The sequence below is a fragment of the Pseudopipra pipra genome, chromosome 10 (genome assembly GCF_036250125.1).
Source record: "Pseudopipra pipra isolate bDixPip1 chromosome 10, bDixPip1.hap1, whole genome shotgun sequence".
Classification (NCBI taxonomy): Eukaryota; Metazoa; Chordata; class Aves; order Passeriformes; family Pipridae; genus Pseudopipra; species Pseudopipra pipra.
Window position 1 is genome coordinate 3986669 of NC_087558.1, and position 19558 is coordinate 4006226.

The window sequence follows — 19558 nt, forward strand, 5'->3', positions numbered from 1 at the left end:
GGTCACAATTTTTATCAGGTGTAAGACAAAAAAAAAAAATCATTTATGAATTAAACAACACTGTGAAAAAATGGAAAATTCATATTTTCTAGCACCCATAACCAAAATTATTCCATTCTGCCTTTCCCATCTGTCCTTTATCTTTTGCCATAACACCAAACAGGCCAAAAGCTGCTGTGAATTGCTATTATTTTTTTTGCATTGACACCTTCAAGTTCCTTAAAAAAGTAAGTCCAGAAACTGAAGACCACGTACCTGATCACCTATTTGACATGCAACAAGGTTGTGCTGATTGTAGCATCCAGCAAACTTGATATATTTGAGCCAGTTTCCTACATCTGGTTGACTGGCATCTATGCAGAACTTCACATTGCAAAACTCATCCAAGATCTAAAAAGAAGAATATGAAAGAGTAAATCTTTCTGTTGCTGGCTGGGTGTACTAATCAAAAGATAAATCACAGGTTTCCAGATAAACAAATGGATAATAATAATAATAATAATAATATAGGTGTGCTTATTCAGAAATATGTTTCCCTGGTGAGATTTGTTTTTAGGAATTATCAGAATACACACATAACTATAAAAGCGCAATAAACGTTCTGAAAAATATCTTGACAAACATATACAAGTAATTGAGATGTCTAATTATTGCTATGAAACACTATGTTAATTTAAGATGGATCTGATTTTCTATGCATTCATCAATGACTACATTTGAAATTATAATTAAATCAGATTCTGCCAGGAATATAACAAAAATTATTAAAATAGATGGTGTTGGCTTCATTTGAGGTTTCTGTTTTGTTTCAGAATTTACGTTGTTTGCAGCTCCCATTTAGAATTTTCGGATTTGTTGCTCTGAACCAAACTTTATTTGGTAGGCAGAGTTATTTATCTTGTTTTAATATTACACTCCCCGAACAGTCCTGTGCAACACTTAAATCCCTCCCCCTAATTGAAGCAAATAACAAAACTCCTTCTGTCAAAATAAAAGAGAATAAATGAAAAACAATGTAAACACTCATGCAAACCATGGCAGAATTCAATACACACCAATAAATGGTTCAAATTATGCAGACAATAAACAAATATAATGAGACTGCTCGTAGACAACCTAAAGAGGATGTTCTATTCTAATATTATGACAAATTACTAATCGTTACAGCGGGTTGAATACCATTATTTGCAATCTTTACCATCGGCCTATCCCAAACTTCCCAGCGCATCCCAGGGAGCTCACTGCTAAACTGTAACTTCTCCCGCTTGGCACGGGCATCAGCCATCCCGTTTTATTAGGAAAATAAAAGGAAACAACCTTAAAACGCCCCAAACGAAAAGCGAAAGGAGAGGGAGGCTGTGCCCCGCCGGGAAGCGCCTGGACCCGCGGCCGGAGCGGGCGCTGCCGGTGCTCGGTCACCGGGAGCCCACGGAAGTTCCTGCCCCGGGCTCACGACCGGGCACTAAACGCGCTGTGCCCGCGGAGCCAGCCCGGGACAGCGCAGGGACAGCGGGGGCTGCCCGGGTCACGGCCCCCCGCCGCCCCCCCGGGAACCGGGATCGGGATGATCGGGATGCTCGGGATCGGGCCCGTCCGTGAGGTGGGGGTGCGGTGGGTGCGCGCAGCCCCCCGGGGCTGCCGAGCATCGCCGCGCGGCACCCGAGTGTCTCCTCTCGCCCCCGGCAAACGAAGGGGGAAAACCTCAACCCCGCAGCCCCCCAAATCCCGCGCCTCAACGAGGCGCGCTCGGTCCCCGCGGGCGTGCGCGCTGCCCCGCCGCCCGCACCTCTGGCTGGTTTTTGGAAGGGGGAACACTTAATTTTTCCCTTTCAAAGTAACCCGCGAGGAGGGGAGGGCGGCTCACCCCCCCTCCCCGGGCCGGCGGAGGAGGGTCTGCCCCGGGGCCGGCGGCACCGACGGGGCAAGGCGGCCCCGTCCCGCGGGGCCGGGGCAGCGCCGCCGCCGCGCTCACCGCTCTTACCTTCTGTCGCCGGGAGCCCGCAGGGGCAGGGAGGGGGGAGAGGGACAAATATCCTTCAGGCGGCTGGAAGCAACATCTCGGCGCTAAAGGCGGGCGGAGGCCGCGGCCGTCGGTGTCCGGGGCAGCGGCGGGCGCGGCGCGGGGCGCTCCACCATGTGCGGGGGGCGGCGGGGCCGGGGCGGGGGCTGCCGGCCCCGGAGGGCTCAGCGGCGGCGGGGCTCGGCGGGTTCCTGCCGGTTCGCCATCACCGTCCCCTTTCGGCCCCTCCTGGTCTTATCGGTTGGCTTTGGGGGGGGTGGTGTGCGAAGAAAGTTTTCGAGGAAGAGGGAGGAAGGGAAAAAAAAAAAAAAAGAAAGCACCCCAAACCCTCACACAAGCCTCTTCAGGGAGGGGGAAAAAAAAGAAAAAAAAAAAAAAAGAAAAAGAAAAACAACAACAACAAACCCCACCGCGCACCGCTCAACAAAACAAACTTCTTTCACTTCTCCGCCGGGGATGGGAGAAAAGTGAGTGCGCGTGGGAGGGCGGGCGGGCAGCTCTCCCCCTCCCCACCCCCGCAGCCTGCCCGCGGCGCTGCTTCCCCGCCGCACCCCCGGGCAGCGCCCGGCCCGGCCCGGCCCGGCGCGGCCCTGCCCGCCCCCCCTCCCCGCCCACCCCGTCGGGCCGTGCCCGCCCGCCGCTCCCCCTCCGGGCACTGTCTCTTTAAAGCGGGGCAGCCCCGGCCGCTCCGGCCGCCTTTCCCCCCCTCCTGCTCGGCCCCCCCGGCCCGGGCGGCGGCGGCGCTCCCGGCGCGCTTAAAGCGACAGCGGCCCCGCGGCCGGGGGTCACCGCCAGGTCGCGGCGGAGCGGCCCCTCCGCGGGGGCGGCCCCCGCAAACCCCCCCCGGCCGCATCCCCCGCCCGGGGCCGGCGGTGCGCGATGCCCCGGGGCCCTCGCCCCGCTCGCCTCTATTTATTCGCCGCTCGCCCCCGCAGCCCCGAGCGGGAGCCGCGCCGCGCTCGCCCCGACGGCTTCTCCCGGCGCTCCGGGAGCCGGCGCGTTAACCCGAGTTGTTCCCGTCATCGCGTCACTCTGGTTATTAATAACAATTTTTAATGAAATGCAACTTTTTTTTTTTTTTTTGCCGGTCAATTTTCCCGACGACCCCCCCGTTTGGTGCCGCGGAACCACCTCCACGTTTGCCGGCGCTTCCTAAACTACTCCTTTTTTTTTTTTCCCCCCTTTATTTCTTTGGTAACGAATCCCATGAATGGAGCGGCGGGAGGCCGGGCTCTACCTGCCGGCGGGGGCGGTGGGGCCGGGCCCGCTCCCGCTCCCACCCCCGCGGCAGCGCAGCCCCCCCCCCCGGTGCGGGGCCCTCCGGGCTCCGCAAATGGACCCGAAATCGCGCAAAACCGCAAACATCCGCAAAGTTTGGAACAGCTCTCACTACGGCGAGATCCACGTACATTTGTGTGTTTTGGGAAGAGGGCAAGGAAAAAAAAAAACCTAAGAGTGCTGAGTTGTATCTTTTATTGCACCATCCAGCAGTGCCACCCACTTTTTTTTTTTTTTAAGTGCATATATATTTTTCAGACTGAAAGTGGATTTTTCTTCCCCGGGGGCCGAAAGGGGCTGGGGAAGGAACACGGGGAGAGAGCGAGAAGCCGGGTGACAGGAGATGCTGATGGATTTGTCTCAGCGGCCCGTTATCTGTGACATTGACCTGTTAGCTCAGATAATGGCTATTGTCCGAGGGGAGAGAGACGAGGGGGGGGGGGAACCTCAGTGGTAGTAGGTAGGACAGGAAAAAAAAAATTAAAGAAAAAAAAATCCTTTGTCAATAACCTCAAAAACCCCAGAGCGCCCGGGCCTGGGAACCGGCGCCCGCCCGGTGTGCGGGGCCGTGGGTTCCTGCCCTCCCTCCGCTCCCCATTGTTGGGGATTTTTTTCTTTCTTATTTTTTTCTCCCTCTCTTTTTTTTTTTCTTTTTCTTTTTCTCTTTTTTTTTTTTTTTTTTTTTTTTTTAATTTAGCCATAAATTGGCCCGGCTCGCGCTATGAGCTGTTCTATTTTCTCCCTGTCAGGATGAGGGATTTGCTTTATGATGCATTGTGTATTAAATACAAGTAATCTGGGAAACTGATTGCTCGAGCCCATCGGCCTGATCAGAGCCCCCGATAGGAGCCGGAGACCCCCCCCTACTCCCCCCCCCTCCCCTCCGCTGTGCCACAAAGGGAGGAAACGCGGGTGGATAAACAAAAGGGGCTCCCGGTACCGGCGGAGCGGGGCTGCTCCGCACCGGGGCTCCGCCGCCGCTGGGTGGCGATCGCCGCCGGGGAAAACCCGCTTTTTGGGGGGAAAACCCCCATTTTTAGTAATTCCCCTTCATGCAGCACTCCCAGCGGCTCCCTCCAGCCGGGTGGAGGGGAGCACGGCCCGAGGAGGAGGAGGAGGAGGAAGAGGAGGGGGAAAAAGGCACAAGCCCCCCAGCTGGAGGGTTGGCGGCTGGGGAGGTGCGGGGGGTCAGCCTGGCCCCGCCGCCGGTCGGGACCTCCAACATCCCGGTGCGGGGAAGTGGATACACACATCAACACACCTCGATGCATTTCTTTTTTCTCGTTTCAACCTTTTAAACATCTCCGTCGTCTTTCCCCTCGGTTCGGTGGGCGCTTCAAGAGGCCCGAATATTTCCACGGGGTCCCTTTGGCAATTGTTTATTTAAAACAAGTCGCTCTATTAGTGGAGCAGTCAGGAGTTAGTACTCCAGTCTGCTAGTAATCCCCACCAGGCTGTAAACTGATGCCTCTTTTAAGCCTTTAACTTCATGGTCGTCCCAGAAGTAAAAGTTCTCCTAATGGAGACCCTATGGGCATCGTGCATTCCAGCACATCATTAAAGCAAAGCAAAGCAGCTTGGCCACAGCCAGATGAAATAACGGCACTGTCCACGTTTAATGGGCTTCCTGGGGCCAAATGCTGCCGAGGACAATGGGGAAAAATCAGACAAGTCGCTGGTGATTTTTTAAATACCATAAATGTTCATATTAGGCTTAATATTATCCTTATGTTTATAGACAAGCCACTTCACAACCACCTTTTTAAGTGGGGTTTAATGTTGTATTTCTCAAGGTGACTAAATGCAACATTGAGCATCCTGACTAACGCTGCAGGGAGTGTTTGAAATACCGTGTGAGTGCATCAAACAGGGAGAGAGAAAGGGAAAGGAAAAGCAAAGCAAAACAAATGCAGAAAACAACAGCCTTCTGACATATCCAAAGGCTCCGGGACAGACCTGGGAAACAACGACAAGCAGAAAAGGCGACACAGTTTCTGCACGTCAATTCCTCCACCCCATGTTGTGGATGTCAACTTAGGGGGAAAAAAAAATAAAATCAAGCGAAACCACAAGTGTTGCTGCCGATTTCAGGGGGAAGATTTGCATCACTTCCAGCCCTTGATGAAGGAGTGGGGTGGGCATCGTGATGCCCCTCACGTTGGTGCCCTGTCCCTGCTGCCCCTCCTGCCCTCACACGCTGCTGGGCTCATCCTTCCCAGCCAAAAGGCGGTTTTCACGCGAGGGAGAGGAGGGGAAAATTAAAGGTAAAAAAATGTAAATAAAAAATTTCCCTTGGTCTGGAAATGGGCCCAACTGAAAGCATGTTAATCTCCACCTCAGTAATTTGGTTCTCCTGGAGAAGACAGAAGCCCTGCTGCTGTGCCCTGCACTTCATAAATCACGTCTTTATGTGGACAAGGTCAGGGCACCTAACAGCTCAGACATGGGCCTTTGCAGTGGCTCGGAGGGCTCCGGCATGTTTATTCTCTCGCACAGATCTCTGAGGAGCAGTCCAGCACGCTTCTAATTACTTTTGATTATTTTCATTTGCTCGGGTCAGGCTGGCTTTGCCGGCACTGCTGGAGGGTGGGTTTCCTCCCCCCAGCCCGGCTGTGGGATGCAGGGGGATCAGCGCTTTCCTGCGCCCAGAACCCCTTTCCCCAGGGCAGCGCAGGGTTCTGGGGGTCCTTGGGGCTCTCCCCACCAGCAGAGGTGGTCCCCTTTTGGCAGCGAAGCCCAGAACCTCCAGCTGAGTCAGGGAGCCCCATAACTATTCCCCCCCTCATAGCCAGGTAGCAAGGGGCATTACCCAGTGTGAAATGAGGAGCATGCAGAAAAACACACACCCTCCCTGCTGAAAATACCGACTGCCTTCAGGAGAAAAAAAATAAACCCCAAATCCTTGCAAAAAAGTCAGAGGGGTGCATGTGCAGGCGGTAAAAAAAGTTAAAGGGCCTCTGTGATTCCTGTGGGAACAGAGGTGTTCTCGGGGAGCTGTGGAGCACACACAGCTCCCAGCCATACAAAGAGGCAGCGGGTGTTTAGGTTCACTCTCTGACTGCTGCATGAGTCCCCCTGGCACAGCACAATCTATAGGGAATTCATGGTGCCATGGCACACATGAGTGATGCTCCAGCACTGTTGGGGTCCAAGTGTGGGTGAAGCCACCCTGCACTCCCATGGGCACTGCTGCAACTTGCACCCCCTCTTATGGTCTGTAACAGCACAATGCTTCTACTGGCACAAGCCAAACAACTACCCAAGTACTGAGCAGAAAGGCTTCACTTTCTCTCTCCTATTAAAATCTAGGCTTTAAAATAGCATATTCCTTTGTACCCCGATCTAAGCTTGACAGCCCAACCCCACCTTCTCATCTCCCATTGTCCTGGTGTGTGTGATCCCATCAGACCTGCTGCCCTCTTGTCCTGAAGCCATGTGTGCCAGTGGCTCCATCCCATCCCAATGGTCCAAGTCTCCCTGTGGGGGTGAGGGTCACGGCTGATGGATGAGGGGAAACTTCCTGAGCAGGGGCTGCCTGGTGGGAGGGAGTTTTCTGGCAGACGCTGAGCTGTGCTGCTGGGGTTCAAGCCTGAATCTTTTTGGACCTTGGGTGTTACTGCACACTAGGAGAAGGCAAATTGCAGAAGATTTACCCTCTCCATCGATAAGGAAGATGTAAAAATGATTCACTGACTAGTATCCAACTGCCTAGGTGATTTTGCTCCTGCCTTGGGGAGGAAACCCTGCAGAAACTGCCCTTCCTTGCAGCAGGACAAGATGTTTGCCTTACTGCAAATAAACCACGGCACTCACAGCACACCCCAAAATTTGATGCTGAGGGATGCAGTGCTGCTTATCCACTCCCTGCTGTGACCATCCTCCTTGCAATGGGAAAAAATCTCCTCGTTTTCCTCCTCCAAACCTTCCCTTAGGTTTCCCTGCCAAGGCGCGTGTTCTGGCGCCGGATGCTGAGGACTGTTGCTGTTTTCCTTTGCAGCATTCATTACTTCCATTACAGAAGAGTCTGGAAGCCTCCAAATCCAGCCTGGGCCCTTCTCACACTCAGGGTTTCTGTACCTGCGGGGTGAGACAGTCCCCACTGGGCAAGTTTGGCACGAGTTTGGCTACAATAAAAGTCGGGGGAGAAACCTGCATTAGCCAGCTTGTCTTAGCACCTACTAGAGGCAGGCACTGTGAGGCTGCAGCTGACTGATGTGGGTGTTGGCCTCCTGGCCAGCCAGAAGCTGTGCTTTTCTGTGCTTCACCTTTCTCATGTTTTGAAAAGAAGCCAAAATCCTGGATAATCTGGGAAACTCCATTGGCAATGCCCTTATTCTGCATCTCCCCCCTATGTACTTGGCAGCCTGGAAGGCTCTTTTCTTTTTTAACCACCCAAAGAGTAAGAGCTTGTGCTTGGCTCTCTAAATACTACCAACGTGACTAAAAAAACCACCTTTTTTTTTTTTTTAATCACTTATCATTCGTCCTTGCTGAAATACAACTGAGTAAACCTCTCAGGTTTATACTCATTCCTGCTTCCCACGATTTGCTCATCCAGAGATGGAGCAGTGGGACCCATGGAGCAGACAGAGGCCCCCACATGATGTAGCCACTACTTCTCTGCCTGAAAACACCACATTTTGCATAGGCTGCTCTAAAAATGGAAGATCCCTAAAAAACACACCCTGAGAAGGCATGATATCCACAAAATAGGAAGCACAGTGTAAGGATTTTGCAGACTTCCTTTGTATGTATGTGCATAAGAATTCAACACGGTTCCATTAATTCTCCATTCCTTCCAAATTTTTAATTTTCAAGCCTTCTCATTTGATAAAAAATCTGATGGTCTGCTTTGGAAGACTTCTTCTAGCCCCAGAGCTCTCATGGCATGGGAAGACCCACAGAAGGAAGGTGTGTGGCAGCAAGTCCTGGGGAGCCATTTGGGTCTAGGCACTATCCAGAATCTGACAACAGAATTTACAAACCAAAAGGGTGGAAAAGAAAATACAGAATCGGGGAAAACTCCAGGACAATAGAGATTGAAAGGGTTAAACAACAGAACTTTACACAACTAGAATAATGTGATGCATAACAGGTAATTCTATTTTAATAATCAATTTTAGGAGTGACTGGCTATTTTCAAAGCATTCCTATTGTAGCCAAAGTTTTAACTAGGCGTACAAGAGTGGGCATAAACACCTGTGGACTTTATAAGAGTAAGAAGCAATTTATCACCCAATAAAATGTCAAACACTCATTTTAAAATTTTCAGGTTTGCATTTGCTATTTTAAACATTACATGTGTGGATGGTTCTAGGGGAGGTTCAGAGAGGAGGATACACATCCTACATGCAGAAACACACGTGCAGACAGCCAACATAACCAGCTCTGCAGCCGGGAAGAAAACCTGCCTGAAAGCATTGGTGTTACAGTTTCATCCCTCCTATGTTTCTTATTAAACCCATTGTGTTCATCGACCAGAGTTGTCTAAAACCTGAACTAAATGGGCATTAAGTCAGTTGCCATATGAAATTACTGCCATTCGATTTTCAGATAAACCACAAAACTTGATGAACTAACATTGTTCCAGCTGAATTAACTCATCATCCCTGGGAAGAGAAGGTTGCAGAGGAAAGCGAGGGCTCTAATAGTGATGATTAATCCTCCTCCTATTGCAAGGCACTTGCCTGCAAGTAGAGAGATGCCCTGCTAAAAGCAGGCTGAGGATCCACATTACCTCCAAAACATCGCTGCTCTGCCAAACCCTGACAGTAGTGTTAGATATTATTTACATATGGGTAGGAGAGGAAGAATTCTTTGTTATGGGTTTGTTGTGAAACTATAAATACATTAAAATCCCCATCAACAGTTCAAGTCATGCTTGGTAGATAAATCCGAGGACTGAAATTCAGGAATGTTAATTTATTCAGCCGGTGGAGGAACATGCAAAGTTGATCCTTATCCTGTACCCTGGGATTAAGTCATAAAGTATTTGGACCATGGGTGCCATGTGAGTGGGTCAGGCTCCCCACCACAGGCAGGCAGAGCTCTTCATGTGCCCCCACCCTGGGTGTGCAAACCAGGGTCCTGAGCTGTAAATGCTTAACTAGCCTCGTGCGTGCACAACAGCCCACCTGGGCGTGCATGTGAAGTGCTGCTCCACATAAATTAGTCACACATGGCTAAAGGTGCCTGATTCATTTTGAAAAACCTTACTCCCAGAGCTACCTGGCTTGCACTAAAGAGATTTTTGCTCATCGGGAAAATTTGGGGCAGGGAGGGGGGTGAGAATATATTTGATGCAGGTGTCCAAATAAACCTGTCCTATAACCCATGGATCACAATGAGTTATTAATGAAATAGCTGTGAACATCACCGTATCCTTGTGGCAGATTTCCTTCATAAATGAGTTGAACATTTTCCAGTTTCAGGAAAGTGCTGCTACCTATAAACTTGGAGATTAAGGGCTTTTTCCCCTAAGACTCAGATCCCTCGGGGCACTTGTGTTCTGGCATGCATCCCTTATTTGCTGAAGAAATTTCAAACTTGGTAATTTAGCACCATACTGATAAAACAAAGGGGGAAAGGAAAAAAAAAAAAAAGCAGTTGGGCATGTGTGCATGCGAAGGAGGAGGGAGGTGAGTGGTACAGCTTCAGGCATTTTTTTCTGTGGCTTTTTTATCCACAAGTCATGCTGCAGATTTTGTCTGAGATTCATAGAGAAAACATTCCCGAGATACAACATATAAGATGCATATCAATCCACAAACTGAGTTTTGCAGATGCAAAATGACCTGCACAATGTGAAGGAGGATGGAAGCTGGTTTATAACCATTTTTCCGTATAACTTATTTAAGCCTAAGATGTTGGGGTAAATTTGCCACTAGCAGAATTATTAGTATTATTAACATTACAGCAGCACCTAGAGGCCCCAGTGGAAACTGGGACCCTTTGTGGGTAGAAAAATAATAAATACAAAACTCTGCCCTGAAAAGCTTACTGTTGGCATGGACGGGATAAAAGGTGTGCCAGATGGGAAGATTATCATTTTATTTTCACAGATGGAATACCGAGTTCTGCTCATGGAGAAAATCAGTGGCAGAACCTCATGCAATATTTTCCCATAACTTTCACTCACTGAAGAAGTTGCTTTTTTACTCCTTTCCTTTGACTGCAGTGAACAGAAGCACCTATCTGCCCGCTGGTGCTCACGGCTTCCCATGGATAAATAGTGGGAGTCTGCTTGGTCTCTGCCAGTAAAAACAGTTCTGTAGGCTTTAATATGGCTCATCTGTAGCAGACGTTCTACTTTATCTCCCTTTTTAAGCTAGGAAAATATTTTAGCTTTGTGAATGAGCAGCTGATACTTTGGAACAGGTCTTTAAACATAAGCACGTTGCGCTGATTGGTGCCATAACTGAAAGCTCCTCCTGTAGAAACAGTTTTGGGGAGGATATGTCAAACTCTGCCTTTGACTTTTGTGGCAGAAATGTGAAACAGAGTTCATGATGTCAAGTCTTGTTGCTAGGAGTCCTCCAGCAATCATGCAAGTGCTGAACATAAGATGGATCACAATCCCCACCAGACAGAGGGGGGAGAGAGTGCCCCAACCACCCCATCATCTGCTGCTAAACCTCAGTAAGTGACTGCAAAAAGCAGCAGGGAATGGGCACGTGCTTGGGGTAGGTTGCAACTTTTTGGGTCCATAGAAGCAGAATAAAGCAATGTGTTGAGAACAGATATTTTTCCACCAGAAAGAATTTCAGAGACTGTATGATCTGTGTTGCTGAGAATCCAGTATGGTAAGCATGGCACTAAAGGTCATTTCTTTCCCCAGTCTTCCCTGTGCTGGAATTCTCACGTGGGGCAAAGCAGGAGATCCACTGAGGTTAAAGAGATGTCATAGGATGTGTATGTATTGACTGAGGAAGGTGGTCATCTCTGTGGGCTTGTCAAGGAGTTATGGTGAGATCAGTGCCTGGAAGGGTGGTCACATATTCCTCAGGAAAGCATCAGCAACTCCGAGTCCTGAAGACAGCACTGACATAAGACAGTTGGCTACCTTGGAGCTGAACTGGTGGCCAGAAGTATTGATCAAGCCCAGACAGAGTACCATTTCCACCCAAAGTTACTGTGTAGTCCTGGAATTGAACAGGACTCTCAGACCAGACCCAGGCTGCCCAAGGGCTGTAGATGGATGAGCTGCTCCAGCTCCAGATGAAAGCCAGTCCTAGATCCCTCCATTGCTTTCAGCTCCAGGACTGGGGGGCTGGGCCACAGTGCTGCAGCCTGGAAAGCTCTGGATCAACCAAAGTATGGTGCCCCTGGTAACCTGCAAGAGTGGCTGGATATGCCAGACATTTATCCACTCTATCTTTTTAATGTTACATTTGTGCACGCTATCATTTTAATTTTATATTTTTGACACCTCCAGAAACAAACTGGAGCCAGAAGGTGTCCTGCCAGGCACTGTGAAGAGAAGCTCAAACCAGTTGTGTGTTGCATGAAGGACATCTGTCAGCTTGGGCGATAAAGTACAAATATCTGTCTCGATATGAGTGACCAAAATTTTCCCTTGTGGTGCATTTAACAATGCTATAAAAGATGAAAGTAGGAGTTATGAGTGCTCATTCTTAAGGAATTACTTAATTCTTATTTCATTCTCTAAGTTAATCCATGAATTTTGTCTCAAATAGAAAACAGTAGGTTTAGATCAAGGCTGTTGTGGACCAGGAAATACTTATACAGAAAGAAGAAACTGAATTGGCTTGAATGATTTATAAAATGTGAGGGTTTCATTCTGAAATATCATTTATATGCCCGGAAATCTACTCAGCAAATCTAATCCAGCAAAGGAAAATGAACATTATCAATCCATGAATAAAGATGGGAAGTAATTCTGCAGCGATTTCAAACTGTGATTGCCCACGTATGACAAGTAACTGATCTGAAGCCTTTTTACATATCTGTTAGGTTTGTGTTTACTCTGAGTTTAGGAAGCAAAATCTGGGGACAAAGAACACCATGAGAACCTGGAAGAAAGCAATAATAGAGACAGCTACTCACCACACTGAGTTAAGCACATCCTTCCTTCCTTAACACATCTACTGAGGGGAAAGATCAACTCCCGATTCAAAGACTGACCAAAACCCCTAAAACTCCAGTAAATCCTCCAGCTGGTGCAGCTCCACCAGTTTAAGGGGTACACAAAGAATAAGACATAAATGGGGTTTATGTGAAAAGGATATAACAAAGACCTTGTTGACCTGATTTCCAGTCAGCCACACAGAGGGTTTGGTGACCATGGATGATGCTGTTCCATGTGATTCGTTGCAACTCCTGTCAGTAGCCAAGTGGGCAGCAGACACATCTGAAGAGCAGTGACCTTGGCTTGCGTGAGTGAGGCCAGTAGTAAAAGCAAATGGAAGTTAAAATGAAAGGAGTATATTTTTAGAAGAATTTGTAGTGTTTGGACTCCAGCTTTAGATGGCTCAAGAATATTTTGTAAGCCAAAAATCTGTTCTTCGGTTCTGGTTTGTTGATTAAATATACTTGTTACCAAGAACTTCAAGCAGGAAAAAATTTAAAAGAGATTTCAACTAAGATATTATCAGCTTCAGCTGCAGCACTGAACAACTAAAACCTAATAGCTCTTCAGATCTCAAGTTATTTCCACTGACTGCTGTATAATCAGCATGTTAAATCTGGGCACCTCTTCAGGCACAGTTATTTGTGTGATATATATAGATCGATACCTATTGATTTTATAATTTTGATTCATCTCTGTGCAGTGATTCAGTTTCACATCATCTTATTCATCAAGCTCTTCTCTGTACCTTTGCTTCCAAGCTTCCTGACACTTCCAGGGTACTCGAGGAGTGTCCCACCAGAAGCACCCCTTTTTCACCCAGTGTCAGTGGGCACATGCTTGGTCACATCCCAAGAAATTTTGTGTGTATAGAGCCACCACTAGGTTGTTAACAAATGAGAATAAAGTTCATAAGCCTCTTTTGCTAATGACATGACCCCACTGTCCCTGCTGGATTAGGAGCCATTCCCCAGCTTTCCACGAATGCAGACAGCACAGCCAGGTGTTTCTCACCCAATGGCCATGCCTTCAAACTTCCCCCTATGCTGGCTTATGGAGGGGACAAAACTTTGCACTGAATATTAAATTTTATTCCTTTTACACCTGGAGCTTTTCTGGGACCTGTGCTTGCACCTGAAGCCCTTCCCTGCTGCAGCTGCTCCCGTGGACACAGCAGCAGATCAAGCAGAGGAGCTGGCACAGAAATCCTGATGGTAACTGATTAACAGCGACCTGCTTGACATACTGGAGGAAACCAACACCATTGCTGCTGCTGGCAGGGCGTCAGGGAAATCCTGTTAACCCACTGCCTTGCATATATGCAAATGACAGCAGATTAACGAGCGTTAGCGAAGCTGCTCTCCCTCGGTGCTCAGACCAGTTTGCATCAGAACAGAATTACATCTGGACACACAAGAGATGCCCGAAATAGAGTAAATCATGATTTAGCAGCTCAGTTCTGCCTGAAGCTCCAGTTTGATGGGGCAACCCCTGTCTCCACCAGTGTGGCTGTCACTGGCAGCCCTTACACAGCACCACGGTGGCCCACAGGGACAGGATGTGGGGCAAAAGTGGTTAAAAACCATCAGCTGAAATTCATGTGATGAATGGATTTAAGGCAAACAGGAAAACTTTATGTTGAAAATGCCCCCCAAAAAAGAGCTGAGCTCTGCTGCAACGCAGCGATTTCCAAATGTTTTCGCAGAAGGTGCTGAAGGGAGTTGGGAGGTACTGCATCCGTGAAATGGGAGTTATTAGGGTGAATGCCTTTGGGAGGAAAACAAAAAGGGTTGATGAAGACTAAACATTTCGGGGGGGGTCACGCACTACAGCAAGATAGAAAGCATGGTCTAATTACGAAATAAGACCTATCACCATGCAAAAAATAAATGACTTCATAAACAGCGCTAGATATCATGTTAAAAGCACCTTTGGGAACAAAAAGATGCTGCGCTGAAAACAGGAGATCTAAAGAGCTGTTATTACACATCCATTACGTTTTCTGAGCTGTCGCGCTTACTTTTTGAAGTTCTGTACACATGATACGGCAAGGCAAAACATTTTATGTACCATAAGAAATTTGAAACAATGTTTAATGTTCAGAAGATAAAGTTAACAAAAACTACACTTCAGTGGCTTTTTTATGTCACTATTTTATGACCTTTCAGGAACTTAAGAGTAAAAGGAAACAAGAAGGAAGGATAAGCAACCATGTGCTCCTGCTTGCTTTTTCCTACATTGCTGATCAGAGCCCAAGGCAGAAATCATAATAAAAAATGTCTTCTTTTTAATGCCTAAATAGGAGCTGTTGAAACACTGATGGTACGACGTGTTTGGGGATGGAAAGCATTTGTTCCTCTTTCAGCTATCAACAGTCATATGTTACATGATTTTCCGATTTTTCTCCCTGAAATTACAGAAGCCCATCACGTCTTCACAGCCATTTGGAACAGTTTTTCTGCTGTTTCTGCTTTTTCTAAAACCAAAACCAGCTACAGTGATGACTCCCAAGAACTGTTTCTGCAAGCATCAGGCAATTCAGATCATTCATATTTTCTCCCTGCTCCTTCTAAATATCCTTGGTCACATCATTACAGACCTCTTGATGACATCAATACTGATAATTACTGAATTTATTGGGCAGTGAACCCCCCCAAAACCTTCCATCCTGCAGGATGCCAAAACACTCATGATGCAGCTGCTGTGGGCATCAACTATAACACACACATAAAATCCACTTTCTAACTCAAATACCCACTTCAAACTCAAACATGAGCTGTGCACTAATTCATGTTGGGAAGCAAAATAAGCAATATATGAAGAGTTGCTCATTTCCCTTGGAAGGAGAAGGCAACCACAAAAAAAAAAAAGAGTAAATGTGATGGGAGATTGATGTGAGTTTTAGAGCATGGTGTAGTTTGCTAATATGTTGGCCTAATGAAGAAAAAATTGACATCTGAGTGGCATGAGCTTCACCAAAGTTAGCATCCTGCCAAACCTACATTAGATGGAAACAGGTGCTTAGTTTAAACTGTCAAAAATCTTCCACAGTAGTACATCTATGCTACTGGTTATTAGAGGGTCTGGTAGAAAGTAAGAAATTATATCTGCTGATTTCAGGAGGAAGATGCAGGACAAATGGCAAGAACACCAGCAATGTTTTATAAAATGCCTTTCACAACATATCTTGAATGAGTAATCATTGAACGTTTTAAAAGTCCTATAGCCATAAGGACTATATTCACTATATTTTGAACACTTCTTTGAGTATTTTTATGATGTCTGTTGTAACTCTCAGTGACAGATTTTTTTTTTTCTTTAAACTAGAACTTTCAATGGAATGTCTTCTATTACAGCCCTACAGATTTATTATCTGTAATTCAAAAGTAAGTCTAAGCAAATCAGAAGGGATTTTAGTTGCTAGACTATATACCTGCAATCCAAGTTCATGTGGTCAAATTCATTCCTGGTATAACTTCACTGAACATTTCAGTGCTTTTTTACTTGGGAAGAATTTGCACTTCGGTGGATTTATTCCTGGCATGAATTTCAATGCCAGAATAAAATTCAAATACAGTTACTTTGAATGACACCCTTTGACTAAAATCAAATGTATGGGGAAAAAAGATGGGTGAGCGGCTGAGGAGTAGCATGGTGGTGTTTTGAAGGGTGATATCCATGCAAGACAGATATATGGGGTCTCCTTAGCTATGTTATGGCTTCCTACGTTATGGTAAAGGGTATAATAAGTTAGGAAGTGCCTATAGCAGGATAGCAACATGCAGATCTCTTCTCCTATGTTTAAAAGGAAGGGTGTGATGGCAAAAGCAGTGACAAGCAGAGGAAAAAACCTGCTTCTTCAGGAGCTAATTCATGACCCTCAGTCATCTTCAAATCAGTTCATTGAAAAAAATATTCTCAAACACTTTCAACATGAAACTCTACAGGGAGCTCACATCCCTCACGACTGAACAGGCCAACAGCCGGGGGGTGGAGCAGGGAACCGGGGAGTTGAGGAGTATCAGAACTCATTGGTCGTGTAGTGGAGCTGGTTATTGCACTAGCATTTCAGGTGAATGTGGAGTCAACATCTGAGCCTTTCAGGAAAGACCTTTAATGACCCACCAACCCTCTGAAATGTCCAAAACCTGAAAGAACAGCTCCATAAACATAACTATTATGTGGGTTCGACACCAACCCAGGAAAAGTGTCACCTCTTGAATCACAAGGGATGCGATTCCAGTAACATCAGTATTTTCCCAGGAGGTCCCCCAGCCAAAGTCTGCCTTGTCCCAGCCCTGCTTGAAAGGTCTTCCAGGTCTGGAGCACAAGGTGGTATGGCTGGAGCCCAAGTCAAGGCATTATTTTATTTTGTTTTGGTTAGCAGAGTTGATATTTGGTCAAAGGCTCCAAGCTGTGAAATGATGAGGAGCTGCCAATTTCTAAGCTAAATGTTGTACATTCATATCCTGCTACCACTAACTCCATTATGATTAGTCAGGAGTGAATTTAGAAGGTTCAGAAATAAGTTTTGGATAAACATCCCCAAATTTTGGATGCTTATCTGAGCCTGACCCAAACCCCCTGAGTATGCAGAATTGAGCTGGAAATCTGGCAAGCATGTTAATTTCCACACTTTTCATTTCTCTCTTGAAGGCTATATTTGCAGTTTAAGATATTTCCTTTAATTGGAATTAGCATAATACATTATTTCCCTATGGTGAGAACAGCTTTTCTGTACTTACTCTGCCTGTTCGGATTTTGTCCAAGGAAGTACAAAAGGGGATGAAAGTGGACACAAAAATCCAAAGTAAATAAGCAAACCAAACTCTTTAAACCCCACAAATGGGTATATTCTGCTTAAGGTTTCCCCCAAAATAAACGACTTGGTCCAACCCTAAAACGATGCCCTTCAGTTTTAACAGTGCCTCTGTGCTAGTGCCAGCCATACCCTGTCACATACATTTGGTAAGAATTAGCAATAATTCAGGCTTTGGGGCATTTTGTACCCCTTTCTTTTCTGGGGTATATCACTGCTTCAGATAGCATCTGATTTGTTTAATTTCATTAATTATCAACACCTACAAAAATATTGTGCCAAGTACGTCAGATCTTTGGGGAGCTTGGAGTTACAATCAGTAAGTGTCTGACCTTGCAAAATTTATGGATTATGAGACGCCAAGTCCATTCATATACTAAATTCTGTGACATTTGCTGTGCAAAAGTATTTAAGCAACCAATGGAGCCTTTGGAACGAGGGGAACTTCGTGTCTAAGCTGCACATGGGAGGCCCAACCTGCTGTTGAGAAGACCCAGCCTATGCAGGTGTAAATCCAGCTGTTAGTCCTGACCACACTGCAGACCTTGGATTCAGCTGGGGTGAAGATTTTAAAATGAAAACCTTGCAAATACTCAAAGTGAGATTCTTTTCAAATCAGCCTCTTTGCAAATCAGCTGGTGATGCGAGGTGCATTCAGAAGGACGTAAGTGACCTCAGACCCTTTCCAAGGGCAGCGCTGGGAAGGTCATGTCAGCACCCAGCTGCTCACCCTTCCTCCTGCCACTCTTCCCAAGCGCTCCCAGCTCCCCAGTACAGAACTAATTATAGCAGCAGACTGTGCATGCGTGTTGGGATAAGCACAGCACATGGATATACCCACGCACATCCACCGACCTGAATGTTTGCTCACGTTTAATAATGAGTAAAACAAATAAAAATGAGTATTGACAAGAATGCCTGTTACCCAATGCTCCCAGGGAAGAAAAGCAGAGCCAAGTGCTATTCCATAAACAGTACACTAGGTACTCAAAAATAATCCCCACAGAGCTTGAATGCAGAACACGGCACTTTCACCAGCTTGAGCACTGAAAGAGAAAACCAGCCTGGTGTTTCCCAGCTCCCTGCTCCTTATCAGGGAGATCTGGGCAAGCTGCCGGGCGGTGTCTGAGGGCTGTGCTGCTCCTCCCTGCCAGCCGGGACGGGGCCGCTTGGGAAAGGAGAAAATGTCATCCAGCCCGAACACAAAGGGCAAGATGGTATCTCGCTGCTGGTGAGGTGAAGTCATGTACTAGGAAAAATATATTTAGCTGTTTCTGGGCAGTCCCCAGGAGGCTGCAGAGCTGGTCTGATACTGACATCGCCCTGTTCGCCCGCCCAGGGCACCGTGAGAGACCCTCATGGCTGTGACCCAAGGAGGCTCAGAGAGAAACTTGGACCCTGTGCCAGAGGGACCCCCAGGAGCACTGTAGGAAGGGCTGACACTGCTTGCACAGCTGGGGACATGCCAACACTGAAGATGTCAGAGTTTGACCAAAGATGACAACCAGGATCATACAGACAGAGAGATCCACTGTGAAGTCACCAGAAAAAAATGCCCAAAGTGCAGAGCAGACGCATAAAATGTTCCCATCGTGAAATCCTGACTCCATTGAGGGCAACAGAAAAATCCTCATTGCCTTTGGACAGAGGATGGCAACAATTCAAGTGTTTGTTTAGTAGCCAGAGAAGGAACATTACCTGGTGTACAGCCCACACTGCTTTGTGATAAACATGCTGTAAAACAGATATTTGCACAGAACTCCCATTGCATACAATGGGAAAATCACAGGGAAAGGTGGGGTTAGAAAACGGGTTTATAAAATTATAAAAATGCCACAGAATAACACAGGCTGGAGGATGGTGGAAGTTCTGTTCTCCTGGCTCAGCATCCTGAATTTTGCTGTTTCTTTTGCTGTATCTTCTCTAACATTACCATAATTTTACAGTTGAGCTCATCAGCTGGCCTTAGCCACAGTCACCCTATTTAACAGCACCGTAAAACAAACAACCCAGAGGAGTTTGTCACCGCAGCCATGCACTTTGTAAGGCACAAGTCTGAATAAATATGTAACTGTTCACACCCTTTCAGAAGTGCTGGAACAGGAACACACTGAACCCAGAGCACTGATTTATATCTAAAGCAGCATTAACTCCAAAGCAAGAGTGAGAATGCAGGTTAGATGGATAGTGGGAGCTACAAAGAGTTATTGCTCTGTCATTTTACACCTTGGAGAGCTGTGTGGGGTGGGTGAGAGCCCAAGACAAGACAGAAAACAGCCAGCTTGAAAGCATGGACTGGAAACAAAGGACAGTCACAGCTCATCCTGATTGAAAATACTGCTTAAAATCATAA

General features: G+C 47.0%; 1 protein-coding gene across 7 annotated transcripts in view; it reads right to left on the bottom strand.

Annotated features, from left to right (window-relative positions):
- MECOM (MDS1 and EVI1 complex locus) overlaps positions 1–19558 on the bottom strand; it is a 333266-nt gene that overhangs the window by 46067 nt on the left and 267641 nt on the right. For 6 of the 7 annotated variants that reach the window (XM_064665804.1, XM_064665803.1, XM_064665806.1 and 3 more), the window contains exon 3: positions 256–390. In XM_064665804.1, coding sequence (XP_064521874.1) covers positions 256–390 — 135 coding nt within the window. Of the gene's footprint in view, positions 1–255; positions 391–1981; positions 2251–19558 lie in introns of those variants that run through there. The other variant, XM_064665807.1, reaches the window with a different exon arrangement.